A 24,166-nucleotide genomic window follows, 5' to 3' on the forward strand; every position below is an offset into this window, starting at 1 on the left:
TTGCACAGAAGGGAGGCAGTGTTAAATAGTAAAAAGTGCTTGAGTTTTGAAGCCAGCATGACTTATGTAGAATCCTGGATGTGAAATTTCTTAGTTCTATGTTTTGGGAAATTATTAAATCTGCACAAAATTTTCCTAACGTGAAATATGAAAACATATATCAATCTTACAGAATTGCTCATTCATTCATAAATAAACTTTGTAGATGATTACTTGGTGTAGCCAGTATACAGTAAAGGTCAGCTCCTTTATTGTTAAAATTACTTGTGCCTTTGGGTGATGGATCTCATTTTCCTTAAGAAAAGCAATGTCACTGACTCCTTATCTACCATATCCCTTATCTAATATTTACACAGGAGCATTAAGAAATAGGGCTTTAAGTGGAGTTCTAGCCAGAAACTACCTATGACCCTCAGGTGACCTACAAAACAAGCGACATGAGGTTCATGGTCAGCCATTCCTAACTGTCCTCAGGGACAGGCACAAACTGACCTCATAGCATAATACTCTCTAATGGCCCTAAACTCTGTCCTACCTTCTTCTGACTGTTCCTGAAGAATGTGTTGCTGAAAGATACCTTCACTAAGAAAGTATTCCATGGCCTGGTCCAAGTTCCAGAACTAGTTATTTAACTTTCTATTTGGTCCACTGCATGTTGAATTCCTTAAACCACATATTTTATTTTCTCTCTGTATTCTTTCTGACTACCTATTTTTGCTCACTTCTGCCCAGAGGTCACAAAACTTCTCTTTTTTTCCCCACTCTTTCTGCCAGTCAGTTTGTTCCCATGTGCCCCCAATATACACACTCACTCACTCACTTACTCCTTCCTTCCTTCCTAAGAAAGCCTGATGAAGATGCCAGGAATGTGTCTGCTGCCCTTTTGACACAGGATCCCGGTGCCATCTTTGAGGCCATGGGGAGGGCAGAACCATGGACATGGCATTCTCGTACTCCACTGCTGGCCTGGCTCCTATTTTTACCATGGCATAGCTCTGGGCATCTAGGCAGGAGGCCCATCCAGCTTCTTCTCATTCCTTTACTCTACATCAAGACTCTAAAATAATCTCATCTCTTACCTTGGCTGGTCTTCCTGCCCCAAACCTTCTACCATCAGTGAAGCAACAGTATACATCTCCTCTTTCCTTTCAACTCAGACTAGCTCTGAGTCCTTTTCCAGTTCTCTAAACCTGATTCTGATGCATGCAAGGATAATGTCAAGTTTCTTCTGTTTTCAGAACATGGGCAGTCTGCACAAACTGGATTTGTTCCTTGACTTAGATTGTTACCCCGACTTCCCTTCTTCCAAATAAGGAGCATGTGTTGTTACATAACAGACGCTGACATACAAGGTTAGGTGCGCATGCGTGCAAAGCTTTCTTTTGACTTAACAATGCCTTTTTTGGACATCTAACTTATCTTGGGCTCCCCACCCCCATTCTATCCACACCATCAACAATCAAAAAGATTTATAAGCCTGGCTCAGATTTCAACTCCTCCAGTCTTGGCTTAGAGCTAGGAAGGGTCATGAGGTTGAATTTACTCTGCCTCCCCCCCCTCTTTTTTTCCTTTCTCTTGTAGGCTAGAGAGTGTGCTTACAACTTGGCAGAAATCCCTACAGTCCAAAGTAGTTATCTATATAGGTCTTTCAAGGGAGCAAGAAGAATGAAGAAAGCTGGAAGGAGAAGAAATAAATTTGTTTGCTTGGAGATAGTAATGCTAGAGGGTAAAAAATGAATATGTTTTAAGGAGGTGGTGAACTTAAATGTGGTTGTCTATACTATCTGTGGTATCCAAACTATAGAGTACAAGATAAGGAGAGCAGTGGCAACAGCTACCTGTAGTCCCAACTTGCCCCAAAGTACAGAATGTAAACAAAGAGAATTCAAGTGCCCTGCAAAAAGTGCTTAGCTACTTGTGGTTTCTGAGAGGACAAACATAAGGTGTTCTGGATAGCAGTCTGGGAATGTGGAGAAACCAGAACCTCGTACTACACCCCTTGTTGGGTGTGTGGGTGGGTTTAGTGGGGATGGTACTATAGCTGTGTGGGAGAAATCAAGTTCATAGCATCTTTTGTTTGTGTTGTTTTGTTTTGGTTGTGGGGCTTGAATTCTGGGCCTGGACGCTATCCCTCAGCTCTTCAGCTCAAGGCTAGCTCTCTACCACATGAGCCACAGTGCCACTTCCAGTTTTCTGGTTGTTTATTAGAGATAAGAGTCTCACAAAAAAAAAAAAAAAAAAAAAAAGAGTCTCACAGACTTTCCTGCTGGAGCTGGCTTTGAACCGCGATCCTCAGATCTCAGTCTCCTGAGTAGCTAGGATTACAGGCATGAGCCACTGGTGCCCAGCTTCATAAAGCACTTTTAAAAAATAAAAAGTAGGTTGTCCTGTGGACAATAATGTAGTTGGACTTTAGAGATATCCATTTTTTTGTATGTGAGTATGTGGATATGGATACACAACTTGGATTCTAGAGTATCTGATATCATCTCTTAGGTCTGCTACTATGAGCCAAAGATTTGAGTTGGCTTTTATCCCTCCAAATCATGGCAAAGTTCTGATCCTGAAAGTTAGAGAATCAGTATGACTGAAAATTAGAGAAACTTGGTTTACATTCTCTGAGTGATGTTTATGAGTTCTGTGATCTTCATTTATAACCCAAATTCTTTGTAGATACCTCATGTTAAGAAATGAGATACCACCTCTTCATAGGAGCTTTTGAAGGGATCAAATTATAAGATGCTACAAAGAAAAAACCTCTTGTGACCATATCTTGAGGTTCATTTTGCTTAGCACCATCTTATATGGTCATATGTACATAGCTTTTGACCTTTTCTGCTTGTCTGATAGGATTATCCTAGACGTATACTAATTATTGCAAATAAGGAAAACCATGGGACCTGTTTTTTTTGGGTCTGGCTTAATTCACTTAATACAATTTTTTCCAAGTCTTTCCATTCCTTAACAAATGGGGTTGTGTCATTCTTTCTGATGGAGGCATAGAATTCTACTATATATATACACACACATACATATATATGTACACGTGTATATATATATATATACACACATACATATATATACACACACACATGCGTGTGCGCATGCGCACGCACACACACAGACACAGACATCACATTTACTTGATCCATTCATCTACCCAGGGACATCTGGTTTGGTTCCATATCTTAGCTATGGTGAATAATGGGGCAATAACATAGTTGTGCTGGTAGCTTTAGTATGGCCTTGTTTGTGATCGTTTGGGTAAATGCCCAGAACTGGGATTGCAGGGTCATAGGAGAGCTCTATGTGTAGTCTTTTGAGGAACATCCAAACTGTTTTCCAGAGAGGTTTACAAGTTTACATTCCCACCAAGAGTATATGTAGTGTTGCCCTTTGGCCACATCCTCACCAGCATCTGTTATTATTTTCTTGAAAATGGCCATTCTAACTGGGGTGAGGTGGAATCTCAATGTTGTTTTGATTTGCACTTCTTTTATGACTAGAGAAGTTGAGCATTTCTTCATGTGTCTATTGGCCATTCTTATTTCCTCTTCAGAGAAGTCTCTAAGTCTTTAGGCCACTTACTAATCGGACGGTTGTTTCTTTGAGGATTTGTTGTTGGGAGATTTAATTTTTTGAGTTCTAAGTATATTTTAGATATGAGGCCCTGGTCTACTGTATGGCTAATGAAGATCTCCCAATCAGTTGGCTTTTATTGATCTTGCTGCCTATGTCCTTCGCCATGTAGAAGCTCTTCAGTTTCATGCAATCCCATTTGTCCAACCTTTCTTTGATTTATTAAGAAAATTTCAATGTACTATGTGATTTTTTTTGTTCCTTTTGTATGTTTTTCCCCTATGGTATAACCTCTGTTGTCACTATTTGATTCTGGTGCCCTGTATCTTTCTAATTTGGGGAGGGGAGGGGAAGGGAAATAACAAAATGTTGAAACAAGGATACAGGTTGACCCACTGTAACAATGAGACATACAAGACACTAGGTTGAAAATGAGCTCTACACCTTTGGGGTGGTGGGGGGAGGGGACAGGGGAAGGGAGGAGTTGGCAAGGTGGGAAGGGAAGGGATAGTAGGGAAAAAACAAAGGAGGGGGCAACAATGCTCCATAGGACATCTATTCATCATGGAACTGTAGCCCCTCTGTATAATATCTTTACAATAAAATATATTTTTAAAAAGAGGCAGAAAAAATTAAGTGTTCTATACCTGCATGAATGATTTGCTTTGTGGTTAAATATTGTGATATGAGACTAAGGGCCATGGGAGGTCAGATCCTTGGAGCCTATACAGGGGCAAGTTTTCCTTTTTTCAAATACTATGACTTCTCACTTCCTATCTTAAGGAAATTTCTGGAATACTGTAAAGCCAGCACAAGATTCTTGAGAAGCTATGAACATCATGAAAATGATGGGAATGTTGTTTGTAGGGCAAGGTGGAAGGCTTTGAACAGGGAAGGATGACCTTCTTAAACTCCAGTCAGAGAAAGCTTAAGGTAAGGAATGCCAATCAGCTAGAGTTCTATTTTTTTCACAGCTGACAGAAAACAAAATGAACTACATATAAAATATGATTAGATATAATCGAGGTTTTTGGCTAGGAGCAATATGAGATAACCTAACAAATATAAATGATCATCACCTGGAATTATCTGTGAAAAACAAGTGTAAGTGACCACAGTTACAATAAGTTCTTGAGGAACAGCCACAAAACAAGAACAAGAACAAAAGTAAAAATGAGAAAAAGAATCAGGGGAAATTCAGCAGCAATCCCTCTCTGATTTAATTTATGACATGAGCTTCCGTTTTCATTCACTAGAAAATTGTCTATCCAGCTAGCTTGATCTAGTACAACTGCCAGAGGATGGAGCTGGAAAAGAGAAACTTAGCTTGATTTCCCAGCTCTCCTTATTAGGAATGGATTCCAGCAGCCCTCCTATCATTTCACCAGGAGCACCAGTATACCTAGGACTTCGGAACTTGGGCTTGTCTGTACCATACAAGGTCCAGGTGCTCTTTTTTTTCCTAATGTAAGACTGCAACTGTTCTGGTTGTTGCTTTTAATCAATGAACCCACTGGCACAAAATTATCTTGACTCACAAAGACTTCATTGTTTAAAAGCCCAAGTCTGTGTAGTTCAGAGACAAGCACAAGACAGAATGTGACGCCTTACAGCAGGTGATTAGTATGGGTAAGGGTATTAAAGACATAAAACACAAATTATATGGAACCATTGCTAGAGGTATTAAGACTCACAAAATGCTGTATACCCTTTTCTCCTTTTCTAAAGAATACATATTAAGGCCTAACCTTTAGCAGACAACTTCTAATATTACCTAAAGAGAAAAGCGGCATGATGAATCCAATTTTCCCGATGAAGAAAACAAATCTCAAAGAATATGAGTATACCCTAGGCCCTAAGGATTTGAGCTTTTTTTCAGAGGCACCTGGAGGGGTTGAATGCTGGTTCCATCCTGATTAGCTTTGTGACAGTAGGTAAGTAAGAACTGTAAAATTTGAGAAAAGTAGGGATTATGTTTGTTTTGTACATTACTAACCTGCTTTTCGTAGCATTTTGTCCAATTAACTAAACATATAAGTTCAAAATAATTCCCTAGTTATATAGAGAGGAAAGTACTTTTAAGGTAAAGTGCAATGGATGCTACAAAATACCCTGAACCAATTTTTACCATTAAGTAAAAAAATAGGCTAGAGAGCATGACTTCTTCATATTCTGTTCACTTCCCACTGAGGTACTACACCCTGGCTTGGAAGTTTCTCAGACTACCTTTGAACCTTTAAACGAGCCTGTCTTTTCCATATGTAATTCCTTCAGGGCTTACTTCCCTTGTGTTGGATGTTGGTCTCTGTACATTTCCAAGGTGGTTCACCACATGATTTACCAGTTCTTTCTTCCGTGGCCCTACTATAATTCTCAGGTAAGGTTCTCTCTTATTTACTTGGACTTCTTTATTTAGACTTTAGTTCTGAGTTATCCAGACTTCAGATAAACTTCTTTCTCTCTGATATAAATCTCCATTTTTTTTACTCTCTCCCTATACTTTTATGTTCCTTGAGCTACTTCTTATGCTCTGAAACCAATATGATGTGCAAAGAATTTGAGGTCATCAATAATCACGAACTCCCTAGTTTTGGTAGCCTACTAGTTTTTTAAAGTACTTGAAAAACCTGCAAAGCAAAGCCTAGTAGATGGAGAGGAAAAATTAAGGCCTAATTAATAATACTTATAGGTGGCTGAATGAAATGTAAAGAGTATACAGGTATTGAAAAAGGAAATGTCTATTCCTTTATCCAATATATAATGGATCTCCACAAAGCCCAGACTCTATATGTTTCTGGGGATGCAAAGCTAGCTGTGGCTCTTAGTCTGTGACCAGGTTTCTCAATCTCAGTACTACATACACTTCACAACTGTTTGTGGGGGAAGAGCCATCCTGTGGAGCACAGAATGGTAAGCAGAATCCTTGACATCTATCCACTGGATGCCAGTGGGCTTCCTGTCTTCTCTTCTAAGCTATGACAACCAAAAATTTCTCCAGATATTGCTATGTCCTGGGGACCAGAATGTCCTCTAGAAAATTATGGTAAGTGTTACTGCCAAAACTTTTGAAAGTAGAAGACACCTTAAATCTAGTGAAACAAAAAAGAGGATCCTCTCAGCTTTCTACTTAGGTTCTAAGTTGGCTTTTGAAGAACTTCAGTAGAACCCTAGAACTCTGGAACACATACTGGAAAAACCATGTTTCCTTTTTTTCTTTTTGGTGCTGGTACTGGAGCTTGAACTTGTCTGGGTGCTGTCTTGAGTGCTTTTGTTCAAGACTAGTGCTCTACCACTTGAGTCACAGCTCTACTTTGGCTTTTTTTTTGGGGGGGGGGTTAATTGGAAATAAGAGCCTCACAGACTTTTCCTGTCTGGGCTGGCTTTGAATTGTGATCCTCAGATCTCTGTCTCGAGTAGCTACAATTAAGAGATGTGAGCAACCAGTGCCCAGCTACATTTTTTTTAAATCTTTCAAAATCTACTGAAAGCCTAATACTCAGGCAATAGGAACCACTAAAGAATTTTAAGTGCAAATAATCTTTCAGACACACTTTTCTGTGAAAGCATTCTAATGGTGGGACTGATATATATAAAGGACAAGGGGGGAAACACAGAAGGACAGAGAAAAACAAGCATTTTGTATTTGTGTTTCACTTGGAGACTAGTTTTAAGTCTGCAATATATAGGAAAAAGCACAATGCTTTGTATTCATACAAATATAGCTTAATATTCTAGGTGTGTCACTAATGACCCTGGGTAGGTAAGTAAGTTATTTGCCAACCTCTATTTTCTTAGTCTAAAAACTAAGTCTACCTATCTTACTTGGTCATTCTAAGAAAATATATATAAACAGAGGCAGGTACCTGCATACATAAGCACTCAGCAAATAAAAATGTTCATCCTGATTGAGAATGGAACCCGTGCCTAAAATCAAAATCACAACTACTTAAGAGGCAGTGGCAAGAGGATATCAAGTTGGAGTACAGGTTGGCAAAGCTAGCAAGACCTTAGCTCAAAAACAAGAAAAAGAAAAGGTCTAAGGAGTAAAGCTCAAGTGATATAGAGGTTGCTTAGTAAGCCTGAGGCCCTGGGCAGAATTTTTAGTAACACACACACACACACACACACACACCTGTGCAACATCTTTCAGTCTCTATGATTTCGGGTTAAGTCTCTTTGATCCTATATAATTGTGTACACACACACACACACACAAACACACACACACACACCTGTGCAACATCTTTCAGTCTCTATGATTTCGGGTTAAGTCTCTTTGATCCTATATAATTGTGTACACACACACACACACACACACACACACACACACACACACACACACACACACACACACACACCCCTGTGCAGCATCTTTCAGTCTCTATGATTTCGGGTTAAGTCTCTTTGATCCTATATAATTGTGTACACACACACACACACACACACACACACACACACACACACACACACACACACACACACACACACACACACACCCCCTGTGCAGCATCTTTCAGTCTCTATGATTTCGGGTTAAGTCTCTTTGATCCTATATAATTGTGTACACACACACACACACACACACACACACACACACACACACACACACACACACACACACACACACACACACACACACACACACACACACACACACACACACACACACACACACACACACACACCCCCCTGTGCAGCATCTTTCAGTCTCTATGATTTCGGGTTAAGTCTCTTTGATCCTATATAATTGTGTATGGGAAGAGAGACTGGATTACTTGTTAATAAATTTTCTATTTGTAGAGGATTTTTTGAAAAGATACTTTTTAAAAAGGTACTTTATCAATGTATCAATAGGGTGATCTAACAGAAATGGTTAATATTTGGCTTCTCCTTAATTTAGAACATGTTAGCTTGCCTTATAAGACCATGTGTTTTGATTGCTCATAGACAGTATCTCTAGCCTTTTTCACATTGGGACAAAAAGTCAATCACTAAAACCTCCATCTATGTACAAGTCTACCAATCATGTTGGGATCACAAAACCTGAATTAAGCCAAACTGCAAATCTATGTTTCCTTCTATACTTCTATTTCTGTTTCGGTAAGTAGTTCTTCAGTTGTGAATATCTATGCCCTTTTTAGAAAAGGCAATTTTGATTGTATCAAGAGCACTGATCAGTTTTCTACTTGTCTTTCCCACTGATTATTATCACAGTGACTATGCACTGTTAGTTAAGAAGTGTTTATTGTAACAGGTGAAAGGTATAGAGCCTTGGAGATATAAAGAGTTGGAGAACTGATCCCAAAGTAGGCAATGTTCAGCTAACATACTTTACCATCACAGGCAGTGTCCACAATTAAGTGCATTATGTCAGAAGTCTTACAGAACCAGACACAATCAAACTTTAAACAATAGCGTAGTTTAAAAAGCTTTCTGACCTTGCTCATATAACTGTAACCCCTCTGTACAGTATTTTTACAATAAAAAACTTATTAAAAAAAAGAAAAAGAAAGCTTTCTGATACTCTTTAGTCAGTTTTCACATCTGTTCCCCTATAACAGAGAATCTACCCTCTGGTCTAGCCAATAGGTTCCAAAGACCCTACACTCATCCTTTCTACAGAGCAAGATATCCAACTTATATGCAATTTGAGAATCTACGGTGAAGAAATTAGCAATCTTACCTTTGAACTAGGGACCCAAAGATAAGACGAAGAAATTTCTGCATGTTTTCCGTACATAGCCATTTCCAATGCTCCATCAATAGTAAGAGGATCAGATCTAAGGCTGTGTCAGCTAATTCTATCTCTGTACCTAAGGGATTAAAAAAAAAAAACACAAGTCCCTTACTTGAGGAATATCTTTTAATGCACTGGGTCTTCTTAACCTTGTATCTATCATCTTTTGTTTTTGTAATTCCTCTACACTGAAATCAAGAAATGTTCACTCTATTTAGAAGGTCTCTAAAACAAATAAAAAAGTATCTAGCACTGACTGCTTAGCCCTGCAATTTTAGCTACTCAGAAGGTTGAGATCTGGGGGATCTAGTTTTAAAGCAAGCTTGGGTAGAAAAGTCAGTAAGACCGTTTTATAAGAAAGGGAGCAAAAGGCTGCAAATGGAGGCATGACTCAAGTAGTAGAGCACCAGCTGTCTTCACAGTTTTTCTATATCCTTGACATCGTAACTAGTGTTTTTACCTTTTTAAAATATTTTACATATACTTACCTGTTTAGTTTTTGTTCCCCAATATTCCTTCAGGATGCTGAGTTCATTCTGTCCCAAGTGAGAGCTCACAATTTATGACTAACTGGAACTGGCAAGGCCTTGTCCTTTCCACCGACCTTCCATTTACTCTCACAATGTATCATGGAAATGTGGACAGATGTGAGGAAAGATTGGGCTTCATTCTCCTGAAAACCATCTCCATTACACTGGTGGGGCTGGAATTCAAGAGGCTTCATTTTGATTCTAAGATAACATGTAGTTCTAGGAAGAGTACCACACCTCTGGTAAAATGCCCTGACCTTTACTGATTTCTTTCCTCTTTGGAAATCTGGAAGGGCCAATTATGAGCTCATATTTTATGCTAAGCTGGAGTTTCCTGAACACATGTGTTTTATGGATGGAAGACTTTTATTAGTCCTAATGATTTATTCTCTAAACCTATGCTCAGAGTCTTTCTGATTGGTTTCCTGGGAGATTTCAGATGTTTCACAATGATTCTGATATACCATGCTACTGCTATTTATACTACAGAAAATTGTCAACAATACTGTTAGTTTAAGATCAATAGCTATTCTTGACCCAGTTCTATAACTAGTATTTTAGAACATGAATAACTTCAGATTCTGATGGACATGGTGAAATAAACTGAATCCCACTTCCATTTAAAGTATCCAATATATACTTCCTTTTTGGTAATGTATTCCAGGGCTGTGTGGGAGCTGATCAATTTGTTCATGATGGGCTTCTCTTCTTTTTGGGAACAGTGTCCTCCTTAATGCTAGAGTTTTCTTAGTCTTAGCATTTGCCTGAAGCTGCCACCCTGTGGTGACACTTAGTCATAGCAGTAAAAAAAATGAGAAAGAAAACAAGGCATTGTCAAAGTTCTCTTGAAGAAAATAGTAAATTTTCTATCATATGAACATATGAATACTTCAGGACTAGAAAAAGGAAGGACTCGGGGATAAACTATTTCCTTAAAGATCAGTCACTAAAAATTTAAAAGTCTGATTTTGACTAGAATGGTTTTGTTTTACAGATCCCATCTTATTATTCCTTAAGAGTTCTCTGGTGCTCTCACTGTCATTATCACTGCATTTACTTAATCAGTGAGTTATGTGTGAGGAAATGAGGTTGCAAATCCCATTTTTCCTAATTAAAAACCATTTATTTAGATTCATAGAACAGAGTTCAGGTAATCTGTTCTTGGATACCTGAGAGACCATAATAAAATGAGTTTCTCTTATAATTTTGGTATTTTGTGATTATTAGCTCCGTGTCCTTCTTTTTTTAAAGGCTGGATTTGGGGCTTAAACTTAAGTGCTTAGGTGCTGTCCTGAGTTTTTTTTCCCTCAAAGCTAGTGTTCTATCATTTAAGTCACAGCTCCACTTCTGGCTTTTTGGTTGTTAATTAGAGATAAGAGTCTCAGACTTTAATTCCCAGGCTGGCTTCAGGTGTGGGGCCACAGGCATCTGGCAGCTTTCTTCTTTTAAGTTCTAGTTCAGCAAGCATACTAGTTAATACCTACATTTTGACCTTCTGTGGAATATTTGCCCTTCTCCTGGGAAGAAAACCACTTAGCCTCAATGCTTGTAAGAAGGAATAAGTAAAGCCTCTGTCTGACACTTCACTTTCCTGCCCTGCCTTCAGATAGTATGTAGGGTTATTGCCATAGCGGGAAATAAAGCAGAAGGGATGAATTTGGGGAAAAAAGATAAGTTCTATTTTGAACATGCTGTATTTCTGTTGTTCTGTGATCTATCCATGTGGAGACCCACAATATGCAACAGTTACGTACCATCAGTACATGTTTGAGGGCAGAGGACAACAATATGGGATTACCAGAGAGCTTTGCAAAGTAAGAACAGAGAGCCAGAACTAAAGTTCCAGAAGATTGATAAGGAAACCAAAACAGTGAAACAAAAAGGGATCACAAAGAATATAGGCAGAAAACCAGAAAAGTGATATCCCAGACACTGAGGAAAGGAGGTATCTAGATAAAGTTAACAGTTCTATATGCCCAAAATAACTTCAAAGTAACAGTGACATTATACTGTGGATCATTTCCTCCTGGATTATAACTCTCTGTGTCCATGCTTTGCTCTGCCACTTGCCTGGCTTTGGGGACCATGTCCTACCCATCCCAAGGCCCCAGGATCTTTAATACTGGAGTCCAACATATGGTCATGGCCTGGTCAACTGAATACAAGAGAAATTAAGAGTTGTAAAGGTCACCTATCCAAATTCTAGTGGACTTCACTTGGTTTCTTTCTCTGGGGATAAAAAGATCTCACCACTCACCTGTATCACTATTGTTGAGGTCTTGGGTTGGCACAGGTGTAGCTGATGAGCAACCATCCACATAGTCTCTGGGGACTGATACAGGATCTTTTCCTGAGGCTTCTGCTGGCTGCATTTCTAGTAACTTGGTCTGTTTTTCAATAAAGGATTCCATCCCAGACATGGACAGAGTATCTGACTCCTAAAGAAACAGACAGTGGCACATCTGATCAAGAATGCAGAGAGCAGGGGGAGTACAGGTAGCAGGGCACATTTCCCACCTTTCCCGTGCAGAAGGACCTTGGGCTTGGAGCCTAATGATGCTGTAACTATTTTAGGACTGTTTCTATTTTTGTTTGTTTCTGGTCCTTGGGGTTTGAACTCAGGACCTGGGCACTGTCCCTGAGCTGCTTTGCTCAAGGCTAGCGCTCTACCACTTGAGCCACTGCACCACTTCTGGCTTTTTCTGTTTATGTGGTGCTGAGGAATCAAACCCAGGGCCTCATGCATGGGAGGCAATCAATCTACCACTGAGCCACTTTCCCAGTCCCGAAAGTTTCTATTCTTTATCCAAGTTTCAACTAAGAGAAGCTTGCTCTGGAATCATCACTTCTGCTCACATTTTTTGAGCCACCTGTTCTAGAAACTGGTTTTCCTTTTCATCATGTCATTCATTATTCCAAATTCACTTCCTTTAGAAGCCAGTCTGCCAACCAGAACTGGAGAATTCCAAAGCACTTAAAAAATGCTTTCAGTATAAAAATATGAGACCTGGATCTTAGTTAAATCTTTTGGTGGGATACCTAAGTCCTTTCTGATATTAGAGAATACTCAAATCTCTTTAACTCTGTAGTGTCAACACCTAAACCATGATTTCTGCAGTTCTCTTGGCTTTGATTCTTACCACATTGCCTTCCTGGAAACAATAGAGGATCCTGTCATGTTCCTCAGTCACACTCAGTGTAGGACCAATTTTACTGGATGGGAACCTCAGTCTGGACCTGGCATAGAAACAAAGGGCAGAAGCAAAATGTACTTCATCGTCTTGATCCCTATATAAAGGACTGGTAAATATTTGATAATACATCAAAACAAGAACACTATTCTTGGAAGCTTACTGGGCTTAGAGTTGCCAAGAAAGACTTTGCCCTGAAATTCTCCAAACGAAGTATATAGTTAATTTTTCATAGACAGTGCCACTTTGTTACTAAGCTATGTGTATAGTACGCTTGTAAAAGGGCATTTTTTGCTAAGTGAAATAGGAACATTGTGTCATGGTTATATTCCCACAGCATGGCTAGCACATACTAAGATGGTCTATTTTCATTAATTTTTTTTGTCGGTCATATGGCTTGAACTCTGGGCCTGGGTGCTGTCCCTCAGCTCCTGGCGAGCGTTCTACCACTTGAGCCACAGTGCCACTTGTGGTTTGCTGGTGGTTTACTGCAGGTAAGTGTCTCAAGGACTTTTCTGCCCAGGCTGTCTCTGAACCACAATCCTCACATCTCAGACTCCTGAGTAGCTAGAATTACAGGCATGAGCCACCAGCACCTTGTATCTGTTATTATTTTTGGTATCTTTTTTGGAAAGTGGTTCGTTCCTGCTGTGTTACAAACAAACACTAGAGGAGGAACTGCAAGTGATAACATGTATATTTCAAAAATGAAGGACTTAGCTGGGTGTCAGTGACTCACCCCTGTAATTCTAGCTACTCAGGAGGCTATGATCTGAGGATCATGGTTTGAAGACAGCTGGGGTAGGACAGTAAGTGAGACTCTTATCTCCGATTAACCAACAAAGAAGCTGAAAGTGGATCAGTAGCTCAGGTAGTAGAACTAGCCTTGAGCACAAAAACTCAGGGACCTGAGGTTCAAGTCCCAGGATAGGCATAGAACATAAAATAAAAGACATAAACATAGGCATTATGGTCATGGTTTCAAATGTGGACTCAGTTTTAAAAGGCTAAGTACTGTGATTTGGTATTGCACACTACACACACACACACACACACACACTCAGTTTTAAAAGGCTAAGTACTGTGATTTGGTATTGCACACTACACACACACACACACACACACACACACACACACACCTGAAATAGGTTCTATGGACTTCCATTTGACACACACACACACACACACACACACACACACACACACACACACACACACACACACACACACACACACACACACACACACACACACACACACACACACACACCTGAAATAGGTTCTATGGACTTCCATTTGAGCCCTTTCCTGTTCATTGCTAGTTTATGCAATTTCAGAGCCAAAAAAATGACAGCAAATAAGTCCATGGTAATAAGTCTTACTTCTTGGTAGGAAGAAATATTTCATTTTCCCAGGAAAAGAGAATACACAGAATTGGGAAATTTCCTTCTCGTCAAAAACCCTTGGTCAGCTGGGTCTGGGTTCCCATATCAGAAACAACTGCTCAGTAGTACTGCATTTAGAGAGTATCAGACTCCTCTGTGGAAGAGAGGTAGGCTTTGCCTAAAAACGGGTATGTACAGAATACCTCCTCTCTTGGAGGGCTTTGAAGGACTGGAGATGAATCTGAGATCTGGGGAAGGGTCCCTGCACCACTGAAGGGCTTCTCACTTGCTAGCCTTCTTGCCTTCTGTCTGGGGCTTGCTTTCATTCTCAGCCTCACTCAGCTCTTCCGTAGGACTCTGGGGTTCAGAGCGAGGAAATGCTGTCTTCAAGGTATCCACAATAGCACTTACCACCATCTGCAGGGATCAGAGATACAGATTCAGTAAGGTGTTCATATCCCATGGAAAGGCCAGCAAGCAGTTATCTCACTGGGCTTTATGCAGCAGGATGAACAGAGGGCTTATCCATTAGGAAAAGCCAATATCAGCTAATGACAATATACTTCCTCCATGGCCATAAAGACCTTCTTCCTTATAGGATAACACAAAACTATGCCTTGAGAAAAGAAGCCAAAACAGAGGGATAAATAAAAACTTAGAGAGTTCTGTAGCTAATGGGTACTTTTCATTTTCAACCTTTTCTTTTTACTTAAAAAAGATGAATCCTCAGCTGGGTGCAGGTGGCTTCCATCTGTAATCTTAGCTACTTTGAAAGGCTGAGATCTGGAGGATCTTGTTTCAAAGTAAGTCCCTTGAGAAAAGTGCTGGAAACTCAAGCTCTAACAAATCTACAAAAATCAAAATGCTTAAATAGGGATACAGGTGGACCCATTGTAATAATGAGATGTACAAGACACTATGTTGAAAAATGAGCTTTACAATTTAGGCTGGGAGTGGGGGGGTGGGGAGTGTAGTTGTGGAGGTTGGAGGGAAGGGATGGTAGGTGGAAAATAAAGGAGGAGGTAACAATGCTTGATAGAAAATATACTCATTTTCTTGCTCATGTAAATGTCCCCTCTGTACAGTATTTTTACAATAAAAAAGTATTAAAAAATAAGAGCTGTAGGTATGGCTCAAATAGTACAGCACCTGCTGTAAGCAAGAAAGCCCTGCTTAGGAAGTATAAAAGCTATAGATTGGAGCCACCATTTTAAGTCTTTAACTCCCATATCCTGTTTAGGGAGCAGAAAATGTTTCTCTATTCCCATTTCTCCTTCTTTAACTCAGTTATTCTAAAATAAATTCGTTAAACGTTAAAACAAAATAAAGGCAAATGAGAGCTAGATGCACTGAGTTCAAGTGCTCTGAATGTATGTGTGTGTGCACACTTGCACATGCATGCACGCACACAGTCTATAGACAGTATAGTGTAAGGAAAAAGGAAGAGAGAAGCAAATTATGAAAAATAAAAAATACAGTCTCAGGGCATAAATAATATAAACATGCTTAGAGTAATTCACACAGAGCAAAGAGTTGACTTATCTAGTCCAGTCAAATCAAACAACTTCTCTTCTTTAGTATATAGAAAGAATAAAAACCAAGCAGACCTAAATTAACCTATCTACAATTGGTACAGACTTCACTACCAATTAAGAAAAAACCTAAAAGTTTCATTGAGAATAAGACTCATCTCTATTTCTCAGAATGGAAAAATCACATATAGATATTAGTTATAAAATGAAATATATAAAAGAAATGGAAAGAAATCTTCTTCCTTGATGCTTGTCACTAATGCAGCTGGCTCAAAGCAGCATCAAGCCTTTGTGAAGTCATTCCTGTAGCAATCCTCCATGAGGAACATGGCTAGCACAGAGAAGATGAGGCTGTGTGGACAGGAAGACTATAGGCAAGTCTCCAGGGAAGAAACACAGGAAGGCAGGAACAGACAGAATGTAACTTAAATGATACAAAATTCTTGTCTGTGGGAGGGTCTCATCTACTTCTGCCTCTCTGAGACTAGTACATTGCCTGGCTTAAAACAGGCATCCAGTAAGGAGGTACTGAAAGAATCAATGAATGAACACATCTTCATGGAACTCTGGGGCTTTTATGTAATTGACCTCTAATTTGTAATTTTTCTCTATATAGCAATGGATCATTTCTGAATCTATGACACAGAATTCCACTTTAATTTGTCCTCCCAAGCACTGATAAGAAGGAGGCCTTTGGCCAGCCAGTATTTTCCGAACTTATAAAACACATACCATCTTCTAATGAACACAAACCTCAGCCTTCTGATCTGACAATGATGGTATCAGTTGGGAATCACAGCTTATAGGCTCTGACACATTCCATATGTACTTCTACCATCTCTACAGTTGTTGCTGAGACACTCTTTTGAAAAAGGTGAAATGTTCTGCACATTCTCTTCTTCAGCAGAGAACCACTATACCAATAGGAATTCAGCTTAGTGTTTTGTCTTAGGGCTTTATTTCCTGAATGATTAACACTAGGGCCGGGAAGGAGCTTTCCTTCTAGAAGAGAACCTCTCCTTACCTTACCTATCGCTAAAGGCTTACATCTATTTTTACATGCCTCCACTAAAATAACACTATTGCTATACCCCAAGGAGATATGTGCATACTTTTATAGTGTCAGGGCTACTACTTTCTAACAGCTGCTCACTGTGATTGGTAAATTGAAGGTTCGACAAATATTTGCTAAGTCTTAGAAATTCTAATCCATATTCTATTGACCCCTTTATGTTTCTTCTATGCACCATTTCTATTTTCTAAGTATTGGCTTGGTAAATAATGCACTGACAGACAGAAATATAAGCTGAGCACAGTGGCCTTGTGGTTACCTTGTCTATTCTAGAGACCACGAATGGCTTCTTGACAAAGGCAATACGAGCATCTGTGTTCAGAGCAAGAAACTCTTGCACCTCTTCACTGTTGGCAATTTCAGGAATGGCACAGAGTTGCTGTAAAAGTAAGGAAAATTCTAGAATATGGAGATTTTAATAAAAAGTAAAATTCACGTTCCCAGATCCCCCCACTTGGCTTAGGGAGGGAGGGGAATGAGAATTAAAGCAAAGCCAAAACACCAGATCTAACCTTCAGGAATGATTCCAAGAGGCTCTTACGGGCTTCTACCCTGTCACTATCCATGTTTCCAAAGGGAAGATCTGGAAAGAGCTTTTTAGGACCTTTCACGTCTTCAAAACAAAACAAATTCATTCATGTAAGTCCTAGTTATTCCATATAAACATTATTAAACTATAAAGAAAATAGAATTAATGATTATCCCTTGGGATTGCTGTTATATTGCAGAAGTTTCAAACATATCTCAGAGATATGATGTATACTATCTGCTTTTATTAACATTCACAGAACATGCAGTACAACTGCTAGGAGGGTTCCAAACTCCAATAGCCCAAATTTAAATTTTGGCTCCTATCTCTACTGTAATAATGACCTTAGGCAAAATGCATAATCTTTCTGTGATTTCATTCTTTTTCTACAAAAAGAGAAAATAATAGTATCTACTTCATGGGCTTTTTATGAAGATAAGTAAACTAACACATGCAAAATGCCTAGAAGAAAACTAAAACATAAAATTGTTTATTTTGGAATTCACTGACTTTTTAAAACAACATACAAATTAAGTATTTTCTTGCCTTAAAAAGCTGTCAAAGAGTACACAAAAAGGAAAGTAACAAAGATTTTTGGACAATATTTTCATATTGAAGATTGATCTATCTATGAGTCTGGAAAAGCAAATTTAACTCCTCATTCTAGGTTATGGACAATAAGCAGAAATGTGAATGCTTCTTTTTTTAAGCTTAAACTAGATGAGGCACTAGAAGAAAGCATTTAGTAACAAAAGAAGACCCTAGAAAAAATGTGACCCAGTATTAATCCTTTACAACTCCTGAAGCAAATTTGGGGAAGAGAGAAACTCAATGCAGTACTTTCCTCCCCACCAACTTATAGGATACCAAGAAGTAAAATCAAGGTGGCTAGATAGGAAAAGCAAGCAAGCAGGCCAGGACTGGGGAAACTCCTAACTTTTGATGAACTTTCGTAGATCTGGTTTCTCCTCCAGACGAGTCTGCAGATTCAAGAACTCCCGGTAGCGGCGGTTCACAGTGTGGTAGGCCAGCTGCTGCAGGCCACTGCTGTTTTCACCATTAAGGGCTGTCTCATACTGGTGAAGGAACAGATTTATTGACCAAATCAGCCATAGCTAGGCAGTCTCCTATTTTGGCTTCAATAATGACTTTTTAAATGACTATACAATAACTGTATAAAGGGAAAGAACTATTTTAATTCTATTGCAGGACCAACAAAAGAAGTCCCTTAAATCAGTAAAGCTGATTGCTTAACTGTGCTGTAATGAAGAGCTAAAACCCAAATGTAGCTGAATTAAGGAATGAGCTGCACTTTCTGATATATATGGCTTAGAAAATCAGAAACGAGGTTTACTGTTCTCCACCATTACATCCATTCAAATGCTTTCTCCCACAGACATTCAATCCTAACTATTTTCCAAATCCCAAAGCCTGAATATAACAGAGATAACAGAATTTTCTGTTATAGAGGTGATAATACCACTTCTATTATGCCAAACTACAGGCTAGACCTTTTAAGAAGAAAAAATCACTTTGCTATTATACTCAAATAGTAATGTTCTGTATTAGTGGTGGAAAGAAGAAACAATCTCAAACAGAAGATAATCAGAAGTCAGTTTTTGTCTGGAATTAATTAAAAGGACATGTGTTTTTGTTTTGCTTTTGGAAGATTAATCTGCCTAATGTTATTGTTAAACTGATTCCCCCTCATCTCCATCCCCAGCACTTGTGGGTCTCTTCCATGCGTGGCAAGTGCAACAGTTAAACTATACTCCAGCCCTTAAACTGAAAATATTTCCAAAGTATATATCATTTGTATCATTAAAGGTACTGTCATGATTGAAGATACTGCAAGGAGTCAGCATCTGTTGCTTTCATGTTTGCAGGGCTGGTATATGGGGAAGATGACTTATACTAAACTTCCTGGAAGAGCAATATGGAAACTTCCAGTAAGCACAGAGGATAACTTTCTGTCAGAATAGTTGAGATACAATGGAGTTATTGTTAGTGTTTGGCTGAGTTATTATACTGTAGTAAGTGATAGAAAAAGCTAACTCCTTGTTTGCAGGACTTGGGCTGTTGATAAAGAGCTAGCACTGAAGAGGAAAGAGAGATGGAATTCAAGGTAGGGCTCTCAAGCTTTGAATACCTAGGAGTCCTAATGCTTTCTGTGAAATATTCTGTTCCTTGATGGACAGTATCCAGTCCTGGTCTACTCACCTCTATCACCTGTAAACCGAAAGCTGGTTTGGTATCAGAAAGTGTAACAATATTGATATTTAATTTACACGTGTGGCCACATATGTCCATATAAAAACCAATTTTACACTATACACAATTGGCTGTTGTTTTCTGACACATTTTTCACTTTTCCTTTTTTAATGCCTATTTGAAGTAGCAAGTAGCTAGTGTCAAAGTTTAACAAGAATGAAAACCAAAGAGTAAATAATGGTCAAAAACATTCTCTGAATCAGTTTGATATTTCTGCTAATGCAACAAAAACTGTTTAATACCAGTGTTGGAATATGTATGGAAGATGAAATACACAGAAGTCTTGTTTTGTAAATGAAAAAGGTACACGTTAGAGGAGCACCTAGAACTAGGGGAAGAAAAAGGCAGGAAAAGTGTTAGCAAAGTTAGACCAAGTCATTCACGGCTAGCCTGAGTTATATATGACAAGACATTTATACTTCTAAAATTTCTCTATTTACATAAGGAATGTATGTCCTATGTATATGTGGATGCAAGTATGTTTCTAATTACTTCTACTTTTTTACCTTGAAAATATCATGTACCTTTTCAAAATGCCAGATCATACTGTACCTGCATTGTGCAGATTAAGGAAGGTCCCCTTCCTTCTTACTTGGATTGGGATTTTACTGGGAGGAGTGTAGTTCTAGGCGGTGCCTAGTGGTAGCATTTGGACTGAGAGAAATTCAAGGCAAGTAAAATCCAAAAGACACGGTCTTGCCCAGGAATTCACTTTCCAAACTACTTCCCCACAGGTTTCTTCCTTTTAAAAATATACACTAACACCTTTTGCACTTTGGGAAAGGTAGATTATTTACCTCAGAATATAGCAAGTTTCTTATTCCTGGAAGTGCTTAATCATAGGCTTAAGAACCACTTGTCAGAAATGATGTGAAGAGGTCTGGTTAGATTAGTGCAGATCTCGTAAAATGGCCTTAGGCCAGGCTGCCTCTATTGGATGGCAGTTTCATTAAAAAAAAAAAAAAAAAAAGTACAAAACTGAATGACCAAGATGCCTTGTATACACACAAATAGGTATGTTAAATTGAAATCCTTTTGTACAACTATTTGAATCATTAAAAAAAAAAAAAACACAACATGGAGTGCCATGTGAGGCATCTTGTCTCTAAAACACAAAAACCTGACTCCTGAGACTCATGCCCACAAATTCTCATGCCAAATCTACAAAAATGGCCACATTTAAAACCCAACTGAAATGACTTTGAGGTGCAACAACCTGGAACTTCTAGGACTATTTGAATGAATTAGGTTAAGAGCCTTCTCTACCTTACATATTAGACACACAGCACTCATGAAAGATGCTTATTGTCTAACATTAAGAATATTAGCTTCACTGGCTGCTTTCCAAACCCACTGGGTGACCATAGCTCTATTTCTGTTACCTTCACGGTGTAAAGCGTGTATGGGTGAAATCCGGTGCCACTGTGCTCTCGGGCAGTAATAGTGCCAGTGATCCGAAGGTTCTGGATAACAACTGGGCCATCTGGACTGCTCAGCGGCTCAAAGCTGAAGGTGGCTGAGCTGAGAGGACCAGGTGGAGAAGAAGAAAGTGGAATGGATGGCAGAGTAGGGTCCAGAGAACTCACACTATTGGAGAGATCCTTCTCTAGGCATGAAGGTCGTAAGGGGTATGTCTTTTCAGGTTCCTCCATCAAAGACATAAGAGAGGTAGCATTCCCTTGCTCTACTTCCTTGTCTGCAGTGTCAATCTGGATCTCTGGACAGGAGTTCAGCATAGAGACCATCACACCTGTCTCTGTTTCTATCTGTGGACTCTCTGTTCTTTCAATGCTATCAGATCCCTCACCATCCTTATGTTCCAGAGCCTGGGAATCCTGTAGGGCACGCAAGGCATCTTGGATTCCCTCAGAAAGGAAGTCACTTTGTGTTATGAGCAGAACAGTTTCTTTGCTAAGTTCAGACAGTGGAGACTCCAACTCTGATTCTTCACATAAGAAAAGGGGACCTCGAATATCTGGCTGTAGAAAATGAGATGAATCGCTTTCTACTTTCCTTTCTTCAACTATCCCAGCCAAATCTCCCTCTACAGCTTCATGGCCTTCTTCAACCTCTGGATCACTGAAATTTAGGAGTACTGGAGCTACTACTGGAGAAGGGGCTCTTCTTTCTGGCAGATTTTGTGCCTCAACAACAGATGGCAATGATGTGGGAACTGAAGGCTCTTCCAGAGTGTTGCCTGGGCAGAGCGGTTTGGTCATTTGAGTTGCATTTTTGGCTTTGGAAAAGATACTCACAAGTACAAGGTAGATCCAATCAGGATCTGACAGCTTGCTAATCAGTGGTAAGACTACATTGCAAGTAATGAGTTCAACTACTACATGACGTCCAGTCCTAGTTTCCAAATGAGGCTTGGGTACCAGCCCTTGAAGCAACACATTCACTATGTGACGTGTATAGGTGACCTCAGCACTAGGGCTATGTACAGCAGGGTGTGGAACAGTAGCCCTGCAGTAAGCCTCCCACAGTTGGGAGGGCGGTACTGGATCATTCTGCTTCCTGGTGGTGGCCTCCTTGGCCTGAATGTAGCTTTGCAGATGACAACCACAGAGAGTCAAAACCCTCTGCGTCAGAGCATGCCTGTTCACTATGCTCATCCTCCTCCGAAGATCCTGAACCAACCCCTTCATGGCTGCCTCCATCTCTTCCTTAAAGTCTGGCTCCTGGCTCACCGAGTGATACCAGGATAAGACAAAATCTCGAATAATCATCTGAATGGTATGGTTGATCTCCAGTTCCAACTGCCTCTCCGCCTCGGGGCATGGAGGACTGGTAGCTACCAGGATGAAGCGTTCCAGGTGCAATCGGCCTGAAACCCCCACAATGGCCCTGGAGCCCAACCATCCTCCGAGCACCACTAGGGAGGCAGACAGGAGGCACAGGAGCCACACGTTGACCAGAAGATAGATGACCAGCAGCCAGCCCAGCACGAGGCCGACAATCAACAGCTTCCGGCTCCTCCACAGGGGGCTGATCCTGCTGGGCTGGGTTGGGGGCTCCTGGACGGGCGGCACTGTGTCTGCCCTCATGGCTGGAAGGATCTGGTGGCTGGCAGGAACGATAGCCTTCTCTCGGCTTGGCTGACGGGGGGCGGGGAGGAGGCGAGGAGAAACCGGGGTGGGGTGGGGTGCTGGTCCGGGAACCGGCGAGGCTCCGGCTCCGCAAGTCCTACAGGCCCAGCGCGGCCGCGGCCCCGCCTCGCCCCGGGCAACCAGGGGCCTCGGGCGGAGGCGTCGCTTTCCAGAAGAACCCCGCGGCCCTCATACCGGCCGGGCGGACGGAGAGCTGGTCCCGGGCCTCAGGAGGCGGGGGCCTGGGGCCCCCCGCAAACACTCACAGACGCCGACGGGACCCGGGAACACGTCGCCGGCTCGCGCGCCCAGCTGGAGCCCCCGCCCGGACTGGGTTCATGGGGAAGCGGAACCCGCTCGACCGCCGCGGTCCGCAGCCCCCGGCAGCCCTGCCACCGCCGCGCTCCGCACACCTCCAACTCTTGTTTGTCAGCGCTGCCGGCCGGCCGGCCGCCGGCGACAGCTTCCGGGTCGCGACCCGCGGGGAGCGAAGCCTGCTGGGAACGCGGCGGCGCTGCGGGCGGAGCGGCGCTACCAGCGCCCCCTGCTGGGCAGGAGCCGGAGTGACGGCGGGAGCGCGCACTGCTCTCTCTCTCTCTCTGAAGCTGAGCGCGCGCCACCTGGGCTAAGAACCCGCAAAACATATTCCCAGTGCGGGCCCTTTGCAAGACCCTCAGACTCCCAGTGCAGCGCCTTTAAAACGCGTTCAGGTCCTAATTGTTGCATATTTGTTTTAAAAACCCTTTACTGCTTAGGCAAACTTTCTCTAGTCTAGTGTTATTTTTGAATATTTTTATGACCTTTAGTTGTACCAAGGAGTTGTCACTCAACAAAGCAGTTTATGAGTAGCACGATTAGTGTAACCCCTTTCCATGTTCTCGCCCACCCCTCCCAACTCACCCCTTCCCTCACCTTGTCTTAATTTTTATGATAATACAGATTTTTCTTTTTTCTTTTTGCCATTTGCAGTTTATGTATACAATGCATCCTGTCTGTGTCCTGTCTTCAACTAGTCCAGGTCATTTTAATCCTATTAGCTTGAGAGATTTCACCATTCACTCAGACATCCTACCTAACTTGTTCTCAGGAATCACAAAAGACAATCCGTTAAACACACCAGAGATAAATTTGTTCCTTATTTTTCATAGACTATATCACATTTGTGAGCCGAGGTTCTTTACTACCTACAGCACTACCTAAGTAGTAAAATATTTGAAGCACCTATAATTTTGTGTCAAGAGGAGAAATAGA

General features: G+C 40.7%; 1 protein-coding gene across 3 annotated transcripts in view; it reads right to left on the reverse strand.

The window, feature by feature from the left end:
• Positions 1-23,320, reverse strand: part of Snx19 (sorting nexin 19) — a 44,062-nt gene extending 20,742 nt beyond the window's left edge. Inside the window, exons 1-8 of one of the 3 annotated variants that reach the window (XM_042696165.1) lie at positions 21,209-23,313; positions 18,493-18,631; positions 17,539-17,639; positions 17,286-17,405; positions 14,709-14,839; positions 12,987-13,083; positions 12,104-12,284; positions 9,263-9,392 (exon numbers count right to left, since the gene is read on the reverse strand). In XM_042696165.1, the coding sequence (XP_042552099.1) occupies positions 9,263-9,392; positions 12,104-12,284; positions 12,987-13,083; positions 14,709-14,839; positions 17,286-17,405; positions 17,539-17,639; positions 18,493-18,631; positions 21,209-22,873 (2,564 nt within the window). In that variant the 5' untranslated portion in view covers positions 22,874-23,313. Of the gene's footprint in view, positions 1-9,262; positions 9,393-12,103; positions 12,285-12,986; positions 13,084-14,708; positions 14,840-17,285; positions 17,406-17,538; positions 17,640-18,492; positions 18,632-21,208 lie in introns of those variants that run through there. The other 2 variants (XM_042696167.1, XM_042696166.1) reach the window with 2 other exon arrangements.
• Between the last annotated feature and the right edge of the window lie 846 nt (positions 23,321-24,166).

Source organism: Dipodomys spectabilis, unplaced genomic scaffold (genome assembly GCF_019054845.1).
Source record: "Dipodomys spectabilis isolate Male_0828 unplaced genomic scaffold, ASM1905484v1 ptg000201l, whole genome shotgun sequence".
NCBI classification, from domain to species: domain Eukaryota; kingdom Metazoa; phylum Chordata; class Mammalia; order Rodentia; family Heteromyidae; genus Dipodomys; species Dipodomys spectabilis.